This window comes from Rhincodon typus, unplaced genomic scaffold (genome assembly GCF_021869965.1).
Source record: "Rhincodon typus isolate 14 unplaced genomic scaffold, sRhiTyp1.1 hic_rhity00003774, whole genome shotgun sequence".
NCBI classification, from domain to species: domain Eukaryota; kingdom Metazoa; phylum Chordata; class Chondrichthyes; order Orectolobiformes; family Rhincodontidae; genus Rhincodon; species Rhincodon typus.
In genome coordinates, this window is record NW_025969412.1 from 2,840 (window position 1) to 13,419 (window position 10,580).

General features: G+C 47.1%; 2 protein-coding genes across 3 annotated transcripts in view; one reads left to right on the forward strand and one right to left on the reverse strand.

The window, feature by feature from the left end:
- The first annotated feature begins 6 nt into the window (after window positions 1–6).
- LOC125481835 (tripartite motif-containing protein 16-like protein) lies at window positions 7–4,313 on the forward strand. The gene is made up of 2 exons (XM_048593762.1): window positions 7–1,536; window positions 1,741–4,313. The coding sequence occupies exons 1-2, from the start codon at window positions 1,176–1,178 to the stop codon at window positions 2,313–2,315; spliced, it is 936 nt and encodes a 311-aa protein (XP_048449719.1). The 5' UTR covers window positions 7–1,175; the 3' UTR covers window positions 2,316–4,313.
- The window catches only part of LOC109925802, a 7,258-nt gene continuing 224 nt past the window's right edge, over window positions 3,547–10,580 (reverse strand). Inside the window, exons 2-4 of one of the 2 annotated variants that reach the window (XM_048593760.1) lie at window positions 10,401–10,552; window positions 6,882–9,093; window positions 3,547–4,595 (exon numbers count right to left, since the gene is read on the reverse strand). In XM_048593760.1, coding sequence (XP_048449717.1) covers window positions 6,910–9,075 — 2,166 coding nt within the window. In that variant the 5' untranslated portion in view covers window positions 9,076–9,093; window positions 10,401–10,552 and the 3' untranslated portion in view covers window positions 3,547–4,595; window positions 6,882–6,909. The remainder of the gene's footprint in view (window positions 4,596–6,881; window positions 9,094–10,400; window positions 10,553–10,580) is intronic. The other variant, XM_048593761.1, reaches the window with a different exon arrangement.

Sequence of the window (10,580 nt, forward strand, 5' to 3'; positions counted from 1 at the left end):
ATTTCAGTTCCTGCTTCCACATATCAGCAACTCCCATCTGCATTGAAACAGCGGATTTAGCTTCACAGAGCCGTGCAACAGATCCGGTTATGGTCTTTTGACAAGTTGCAGTTATCGGTGCTAATCAATTTCCTGATCACACACACAGCTGATGTACTAAATTTTATTAACTGTTATAGAGTCATAGATTCATACAGCATGCAAACAGACCCTTCGGTCCAACCAGTCCATGGCAACCATAACTCCAAACTAAACTAGTCCTACCTGCCTGCACTTGGCCCATATCCCTCCAAACATTTCTTAGTCACATACTTATCCAAATGTCTTTTGAACATTGTAACTGTGCCCGTATCCATCACTTCCTCTGGTAGTTCATACCACACATGAATCATTCTCTGTGTAAAAAAGTTGCCCCTCATGTCTGTTTTAAATCTGTCTCTGCTCATGCTAAAAATATGTCCACTAGCTTGGAACTCCACTTGGGTAAAAGACATTTGCTATTCACCTTATCTACGCCCCTCATGATTTTATGCTCCAGTGAAGAAATCCCAGCCTTTCCAGTCTGTTTTTATAACTCAAACCCTCCATTGCTGGTAACACCCTGGTAAATTTTTCTGAGCCCTCTCCAATTTAATAATATCTTTCCTATAACAGGGCAACCAGAACTACACACAGTACTCCAGAAGAGGCCTCACCAACGTCCTGTACAACCTCAACATGACGTCCCAAACTCCTTTCCTAGCATGGAAACAGACTCTTCAGCCCAATTCATCCACGCTGACCATGTTTCCTAAATTGAACCTGTCTGCATTTGGGCACATCCCACAACATTTCCCATTCATGTACCTGCCCACATGTCTTTTAGATGTAACAGTACTCACCTCTATCACTTCCGCTGGCAGCTCATTCCATATACACACCACCCTCTGAGTAAAAAGTTGCCCCTTAGGTCCCTTTAAATCTTTCCCCTCTCACCTTAAACCTATGCTGTCTAGTTTTGGACTTTGCAACCCCAGGGAAAGACCTTGGTTATTCATCTTATCTCTGCCCCTCGTGATTTTGTAAACCACTCAGGCTCCTACATTCCAGGGATTAAAAAAGTTCGAGCCTATCCTTACAACTCAAACCCTCCTGTCCTGGTAACATTGGGTAAATCTTTTTTACACCCTTACTGAATGATTTCAAAAAAGTGCTCCCTCACTACTGACCCTCCGACAGTGCGGCGCTCCCTCAGCGCTGGCCCTCCGACAGTGCGGCGCTCCCTCAGCGCTGGCCCTCCGACAGTGCGGCGCTCCCTCAGCGCTGGCCCTCCGACAGTGCAGCCCCAATATTTGTGTTTCAATCTGGTATGTTTAATAACAAAGACATGCGAACACAATGAGCTGCTCTCTGTGATTGAAGTTGGTTTTGCTGAGATCAGCAATGATCATTTGCTGTGGTCCTCTTTGCCAGGTGCTGAAGCAGTGACTCTGTCCGTATCCAGCCCCATTCAGAGGCATCAAACCCCACCACAAACCAGGCAGGATCTTGTGCAGTGTGAGTATCAGCAAGGCAGCCTGTGACTGAGTTACAATCTGAATTATGATTGAGCAGCAGCTGACAGGCCCTGGCGGTGAGAATGCCTCTTGTGGTTGAATAGCCAGAATTACAGTGAATTATGATGACAGTGGCGTGTGGGATGTTGGGGTCAAAGGGTGATGTTGGATTGTGATATGCACTTACCTCTGTTGTGTATTGCAGACTTAAGTGTGGTGACCTTTGACCCAAACACAGCGTCGGATTGGCTGCTACTTTCAGATGATCTGAAACTTGTGACCAATACGCATCCCAAGAACCAGAATTATCCCAAACACAAGGACAGATTCACTCGGCAGCACCAGGTGCTGGCAATCCAGGAGTTTGCAGCTGGCATCCATTACTGGGAGGTATCGGTCTCTGGGTGCTCGGTGCGTGTTGGCGTAGCTTATCGCCAGATAAATCGGACTGACCGTGGCTCTGCCTCTATCATCGGGGAGAATGAGGTCTCCTGGTGCCTGGAGCTGGACCAGGGCAGTGGGATAGCCTGGCATGATAACAGGAAAAGTGATCCAGTTCCTGTCCCGTACCAGTGTCTCGGCCTCCTGCTGGATTTTCCCTGTCAGACCTTGTCTTTTTATGGTATCCGTGACCATGCAATCCTGCTCCTGCACCAATTCCAGACCAGCTTCACCCAGTCCCTGCTTCCAGCTTTCCAAATCAGCCGGCAGACCAGGATCCAGATTGAGAATAAGACTCGCAAACCAGAAAGACAGATCCCAATTGGAAACAGATCCTGATTCTCAGGATCCCAGTTGAAAAATGGTCCAGACCCTCAGGGTCCCAATCAGAAATAGATCCTCAACCTCAGGATCCCAATTGTAAATAGATTATGAACCTCAAAATCCCAATCAGAAATAGCTCCTGACTGTCAGAATCCCGATCAGAAATAGATCTGGAGCCTCAGGATCCCAATCAGAAATAGATTCTTATCACTGCGATCCAGATCAGGAACATGAACCTGACACGTATTTTTTGGAGCATTATTCTGTTCAGTGGCATCTGACAGAGTTCAGAGAGAGAGAGAACGTGGACGGGAGGAGAGCTTTATAGCGAGACTGAAGGAAACAGTTAAATGGAGAGGGAAATAGGATAGAGGGAGGGACAGGGGGAGGACCAGGAGCAATGAGGGAGGAAGAGGAGAGTCACGTTCCCCTCATTGAAGGTTCCTGACTCCTTAACCTGGGGCAGGTTTCAGGAGCAGGCACCTGAAAAAGCGGCTGCAGGGGTTACCCCATCCGCTCTGCGCTTCTGTGGGAAATTAAAACGAGAACTTGGCTAAACCACAGAGAGTACATAGGGAACAGGCGCTGTCCACAAACTGAACCATAAAGGAAGATCCGATCAGATTGAGAAACAGCAGCCCTGTCCTAACACTGGGGCTCTGTATACCTAGTGAAGAGCTTGTCACTGATCAGGAATGATAATCTAGACCATCACTTAGGTGCTGGTTGTGTTTACAAACCCCTTTGGGAAAGTCCAATTTACAGCAGTTAGAACTACAAAATAACCACCGCTATTTAAAAACAAATTCTCATTTCCCCTCAGCTTATTTCACTGATAATCCCCACTTCCTCCTCATTCACTCTATTAAAAGCTCTGTGATTTTGAACAGATTTATACAATCACAACTACCTTCTTTGTTCTTCACCATCCCAATCTGCTTCAAGCCAATGTGTGATTCTCTGCTGTATCTGTCCTCAGGAGTGCCTGAGCACAGTATCAGAAATGGAGACATTACCTTACATTCAGGCTGTTAAATATTAAGCACAGATCAAAACACATAAACGGAGTGTTAATAAACGACAGGCCACTGAGCCAGGTTTCACTTTGATCCAGTCAAAAACACTGTGATACATGGAGCTGTTTTATCTGTAAGCACAAACATAAGGGCACAAAATGACTAAATGTTTAAAATATATATCAAAGTGTTTTGAACGCTGTGAGAGAGTGACACAAATTGCTGCCATCGACTTTACCAGATAAACCTTTAATATCATTGCAAGCTTTTGTGAAAATGTCAATAACAAGACACTTGGATGTTGTTTATTCACTCACAGGGTGTGAGCATCACTAGCTAGGCATTTATTGCCTGCCCCTAATTGTGCAGAGGGCAGTTACAAATCAACCACATTGCTGAGAGTCTGGAGTCACATGTAGACCACACCAGGGGTAAAGATAGCAATTTGCGTCCCTAAAGGACATCAGTGAACAAATTAGTTTTCCCAACAATTGACAATGGATTCATGCTCTCCATTAGACTGTTAATTCCAGATTTTTACTGAATTCAAATTCCACCATCTGCTGTGGCAGATTTGAACCCAGGTCCCCGAATTAATAGTCTAACAATGTTACTCCTTGGCTATCAACCCATGTGCCCCTTGGTTGTTGAAGTCTCCTTTGGTCATAAAATGAGAGAGAGAGCAGGAAAGAAGGCCATATTAAATAAATCTCAGAATTATTATGATGAAAAAAGGGTCTGATGGTATCTGTATTTGTAAATTACTGTAGGAAGTTTATACAGACACACATTGTCAAAGTAGGCTGCTGTGGTTTGAGCGAAAAATTTGGGTGTTTCACTGAATAATTTTAGCTCAATTCGGCTTTTGATTGGACAGTTATATTGGTGTTAATGAAAGATCCAGCCATTGGATTTGATTGTAACACGTGGACTGTAACAGATTGTAACATGCGTATTGTTTGTCCAGGCTTTAGAAATATAGTAATGCTTAATTTCAGCTTGGAATGTTTCATTATTTCTTGTAATTCTTTTTCCTGACCAATTGGATAAGCTGTCAGAGGTAGAAGAGTGGATCAGAATGGATAAGGGGCTGTTCCAGCTGGGGGGTGGTCTCTGTGCTGTCTCACAGATGAATGTTACAGCCCAACAATAAAGCTTCAAATCCCGAAACTCCGTAACAGACAGAGGGAACCAAACAAATATATTGCCAGCTCCGGAAATGCTGCAGCCATAGCTCCACACCTTTCAGCACTGGCTCCAAACACTTCTTCCAAACCTCCTGTGAAAGCAGTTACATTCTCTTAGAATTTATCACAACAGCAAAGAAGCAAATCCACTCTCTGATCACGTGGTAAACCAAGTCATAACTCCAGACCCCTCACCCTGTGCCCCTCAGTCCCACACCACCCCCCCACCTCAGTCCTGCATCCTTGTGCCCCAGTGCTGCCTCCATGACCCTTGGTGCCCCTCAATGCCACCCCCCACCCACCCGAGCTTTCAGCCCTGCCCCACCCCTCTATCTAACCAAAGACTCCAAGGAAGAGAAACAAACTCGGCCTGGAGTCTCCATCTGAGAACAACAAATGCTGGAAATCACAGCGGTTACACGACACCAGGTTCTCATCCAACAGGTTTACTTGAAATCACAAGTTTTCAGAGCACTGCTCCTTCATCAGGTGAAGCAAAAAAAAACATACAGGCACAGAATTTAAAGGCAGAGAGATCAATGGGCAGAGAGATCCAAAAATCATACAAATGGTGCGAGTCTTATTATTTGGCCTCTTGACACTGCACTCACACCATCTGTATGATTTTTTTTTAATCTCTCTGTCCATTGATCTCTCTGCCTTTACGTTCTGTGCCTGTATGCTTTTCTTCACTCCATCTGATGAAGGGGCAGCACTTTGAAAGCTTGTGATTTCATATTGGGAGCAGGCGGAGGCCATTCGGCCCTTTGTGCCTGCTCCACCATTCTTCACGATCATGGCTGATCGTCCAACTCAATAGCCTAATCCTCATCGTTCTCCCCATAACCTTTGATCCCATTTTCCCCAACCGCCTCTTGAATATTTTCAATGTTTTGGCATCAACTACTCCCTGTGGTAATGAATTCCACAGACTCACCACTCTTTGGATGAAGAAATGTCTCCTCATCTCTGTCCTAAATGGTCCCCCCGAAATCCTCAGTCTGTGATCCCTGGTTCTGGACACACCCACCATCGGGAACATCCTCCCTGCATCTACCCTGTCCAGTCCTGTTAGAATTGTATAAGTCTCTGAGATTCCCCTCATTCATCTGAACTCCAGTGAAAACAACCCTAACCTAGTCAATCTCTCCTCATACGTCAGACCTGCCATCCTCGGAATCAGCCTGGTAAACCTTCGCTGCACTCCCTCGAGAGCAAGAGCATCCTTCCTCAGAAAAGGAGACCAAAACTGCACACAATATTCCAGGTTGTGGTCTCACCAAGGCCCTGTGTAACTGCAACAACACATCCCTGCTCCTGTACTCGAAACCTCTCACAATGAAGGCCAACATACCATTTACCTTCTTTACCACCTGCTGCCCCTGCATGCTTACCTTCAGCTAATGGTGCACAAGGACACCCAGGTCCCACTGCACACTCCCCTCTCCCAATTTACAGCCAATCAGGTAGTAATCTGCGACAACAAGGTGCAGGGCTGGATGAACACAGCAGGCCAAGCAGCATCATAGGAGCAGAGAGGCTGACGTTTCGGGCCTAGACCCTTCATCAGAAAAGGGGGAGGGGAAGGGGGTTTTGAAATAAATAGGGAGAGAGTGGGAGGCGGATAGAAGAGGGATAAAGGAGAGGATAGGTGGAGAGGAAACAGACAGTAATCTGCCTTCTGTTTTGCTTCCAAAGTGAATAACCTCACATTTATCCAAATTATACCGCATCTGCCATTGATTTACCCACTCACCCAACCTGGCCAGATCATGCTGAAAGATCTCTGCATCCTCGTCACAGTTCACCCTCCCACCCAACTCGGTATCATCTGTAAACTTTGAGATGTTACATTTTGTTCCCTCATCCAAATCATGAATATATATTGTGAATATCTGGGGTCCCAGCACCGATCCCTGTGGCACCCCACTAGTTACTGTCTGACAATTTGAAAAGGTCCCATTAATTCCTACTCTTTGTTTCCTTTCTGCCAACCAGTTTTCTATCACCTCAGTACACTTCCCCCAATCCCATACACTTTAATCTGGCAGATTAATCTCTTATGCGGGACTTTATCAAATGCTTTCTGAAAGTCCAAGGTTCAAATAAACCTGTGGAATGTAACCTGTCATGTGGCTTCTGACCTTGTCCACCTCAGCCCAACCTCCACATCATCACAGCATCCATGGAGAGAGAGCAAGCTAACGTTTCAAGCCTAGATGACTCTTCATTGTCATCTGAAGAAGAGTCATCTAGACTCGAAACATTAGCTTGCTGTCTCTCCATAGATGCTGCCTGAGCCACTTTGATCTCAGCACCTGCACTGACTTGTTCCTCCAGAGTCTCCATCCATCCCCAAGACAGAACTGCCCACTCACCATTGCCACTGAAACTTCCCTTGCTCCCTCAGGCCCACTGACCATCGTCCTCCTCCTCTGTAATCTCCCTGAAGATGGACTGGGTTTCCTGGCTCAGGGAGCACGCGATTGCCTGCAACTCCACCTTAGAGGCAGGAGGCAGCACTGCCTTTAACTCCGAGTCAATGACCTCGATACGCTGCTGGATCCGAGTCTCAAACTGCTCCTTGTTGCTCAGCACCCGCTCCATGATCATCTGACGGGCCTCAGCACAGCCTTGCTGTAGCAGCTGCCGTTCACTCTGGAATTCAGCATCTTCAGGGTCAAGGGTGATTAGCCGGCCCAGGCTGGTCACTCGGTCCATCAGATACTTGCTAGAAATCTCCACATAGGTTCTGGAGATCATATTGACCAGGTGGGATATGTTGGTTGCCTGAAAGGCTTGGGCATAAATTAAATCTCGGATGTGTTGCTGCTGGTTGTACCCCTTGATTGCTTGGATCTCGTCACTGTCAGTGACAAACTTTTTCAGGGTTTTGGTGAGGCAAATATGGATCAAGTTGGAAACCATTTCGAAGAAGCGAATCATCTTGGTCCATTGCTCTCTCACCCGCCCCAAGGCATCCAGACCTTGGGTCAACATCTTCAACGTCACATCAAAGTCAATCTTTGTCACCTGACATTTCCTCATCATAGTCAGGATTTCATCCAGCTCCTTGTTACTCTGCTTCATTGCTTCGAAGCTCCTCTCATACTCTGTCCGGGTGTTATCCAAATGTGCCTTGGCATTCTCAATCTTTAATCTGGCCTGGGTCACCACGGTGTGCACCATGCTCTTGTCCTCAGGATCCTGCTCCCCTGCTGCCTTGGAGAGGTTTGGGGCAGTCTGGGGGAGTACTGTCGAGTTGTTGGTGGTCATGCAGCCTGCACTGAACTTGACCACTTTCCCATAGAGCTCCCCGATCCTCACAGCCACCCGCTCCATCTGCTCCTCACTCGGCTTCTCACACTGTCCAATCTCCTCCAGCTTCTCACAGATGGCAATGCCCTTCCTGCACAAAGTCAGCGCTGCTTCCTTGGGGCTGCAGTCCTCCTCCAGATTGATCTCGGTTTTAATCCTCTGGAACATGTGCCTTGAGATGTCGGAGTTCACACTGCCAGTCACACGATCCAGGAGTTTATCCAGATTCAGTTTGGCATCATCCGACAGCAGGTCCTGAAGTTTGATAGTGGCTAACAGCAGCTCACTGGATTTTGAGAGCACACTGCTGGCAGCCACAGGGTCCAGCTCTGGTTGCTGGCTGGGAGCTTTTGCTTGCTCTTTATTCTTCACTTTTTCAGCAATGACATTGCTAACATTAGCCAAGGTCTCCACCACTGTGGTAGACAGGCTCACTGGGTCTGCCGTCACCATTGACATGAAGCCACTCACCAGGTTGCTGACCATATTGATTGAATTCTCCACGGCAAACATGCCCATGACCCCCCACTCACTGGGAGCAGACTCCAGTGCCCTCTTGTAGGCATCATGGGCCTCCTCGACCTGTTTGTTCATTCTGGTGAAATATTCATCTGCCTGCCTCTTCTCTTTCTCTGCTGTGGCCTTTCGAAGTTTGGCATCCTCCAGGGAATGCTGAACTACCTTGCATTCCTCCTCATACATGCCCTTGGCGCTGGTGCAAGCCTCCAGCAACTCATGGATCAAGTCAGTAACAGAGGAGAAGCTTTTCTCTACCTCCTGGGCTAGGCCAACACAGTCATCAGCAACAGCCTTAATGCTGCCCAACTGCAGAGGGAGCAACCTCTCCATACTCTGCTGCTCACCTTGCATCAAGGTCTTCACTGCATTCTTCAGGTGCATAGGAACACTCTGGGAGTGAAGCCGGATCTGGTCCATGTTTTTATGAGCCAAGTTAAAACACTTCCAGCCCTGGTTACTGACCTGCATCAGGCAGGTACGGAATGATTCAGGATATTTGATGTGTTGATATTGCCTGTCTGGGGTGTGCTTGTTTACAGGGAAATCAGTCGTGGAAGAGATGATGATTAATTCCCCGAGGATTGCAACTGACATTGGAGCTGGCATCAGGAACTCCTCCCAGTTGGCATAAGGTTGCATCATAAGCAGGTTGTCCCTCTTCACTTCCTCAGCCTTGCTGAGTTTCAAGAAGGCACTGTTAATATTTGCCAAAAGATTCTCATCTTTCCCAGCCATGGTGACTACTGCTGGTGTCTGAGGGTGGGGGAGAGGGGAAGGGTTGGCCAGAGAGAGAGACACACAGAGAGAGCGAACTGTTACAATCATTACACTAGACCAGCTGTTATTCATTGCCACTTGCTCACACTAACAGGCTACTCGCAGAAAAATACTTCCCACTGCACAAAACCTCACCAATTTGTGCACAGTATGAGTCCACAGGCAACCACTCCTTGATCAGGGCCTTTAGGCCGACCTCCCCAGGTCAGCATCCTTGCAATGACCCCCACCCCAGGTCAGAGTCCTGGAGATAACTCCCACTCCCTCTCCCCTTTCCCCCCACCCCAGGTCTAGAGATCTCAGACTGACTGTTTCTCAATTAGAGACAAAAAAAAAATGCTGCAGATGCTGGAATCCAAGATAGACAAACAAGTGGCTGGAAGAACACAGCATGCCAGGCAGCATTGGAGGAAAGGAGCAGTCAACGTTTTGGGTATAGAAGGGTAACACCCGAAATGTTGACTGCCCCTTTCCTCCAGATGCTGCCTGGCTTGCTGTGTTCTTCCAGGGCTGTCTTTCAGGTTTGATCATGAAGCACTTCCACGCACAAAGGGCTGTAAATGCTTGGAACTCTCTCCCACAAACAGCAGTGGGTGCAGGATCAGTTATTAATTTTAAATTTGGGCCGGATAATTTTTGCTAACTGTAGGTATTAAGGGACTTGGGCCAAAGGCAGGAAATGGAATTAGACCATGGGTCAGCCACAATCACATTGAATGGTGGAACAGGCTCAAAAAATTGAATAGTTTATTCCTGTTCCAATGATCTGCACCAGGAGCACACTGTCCATGAATTGGGGATCTCCTTCTTTCTTAGAAAGTATTCACTTCACAAAACAAAGAAGTGAAACAGCAAATATGAACCCAATCAGAATGATCACTGGAGTTTAGCTTCAGGAACAGAGTGTCACTGACTGGGTCAGTCTGTACTGTCCCTCCTGATTGCTGTTGAGGAGGTGGTGGGTGGTCGCTGCCCTCTGTCTGGTTTTGCTGAGCCATTTCACAAAGCTATGGTTCTGAGTCTCCTTGGTCAGACCAGGTGAGGATTGCAGCTTTTGTTCACTTTTGTGAACCTGTTTTTTTTTTGCCAATTACAGAGCTTGGCCTTTTAGTGTAAATTTGTTATCTCAATTCAAATTCCCCAGCTCCCACAATCGGGGATCTGAATTCCTGGCCCCAATGGTCCTGGTCTCGGGAACACCACAACGGCAATAACCGTCCTATTCCCATACTGCACAAAGATCATTGGTAGAAACTAGTTGATTGACAGTGTGAGATACTTACAATATTGCAGTCAGTCAGTTTCAGAATTGTCCAGGATCTCAATGCTATTTCCAGGCGGTCAACTTCAGCTCCGTCTGCCGTTACAACGTCAAGTGGGGACCAGTCAGGTTCAGCGGGGACCAGTGTTACACCGTTTCCTTCGGTGAGAGACCCTGAACCCCAATAGTTACACTGTTTCCT

What these genes read in the sequence shown, in the direction of transcription:
- LOC125481835 (XM_048593762.1), top strand. Translation starts at nt 1,176, where the DNA reads ATGATTTCAAAAAAGTGCTCCCTCACTACTGACCCTCCGACAGTGCGG. An exon ending in CAGGCAGGATCTTGTGCAGT is followed by an intron (nt 1,537 to 1,740) that starts GTGAGTATCAGC and finishes TGTGTATTGCAG; the next exon opens with ACTTAAGTGTGGTGACCTTT.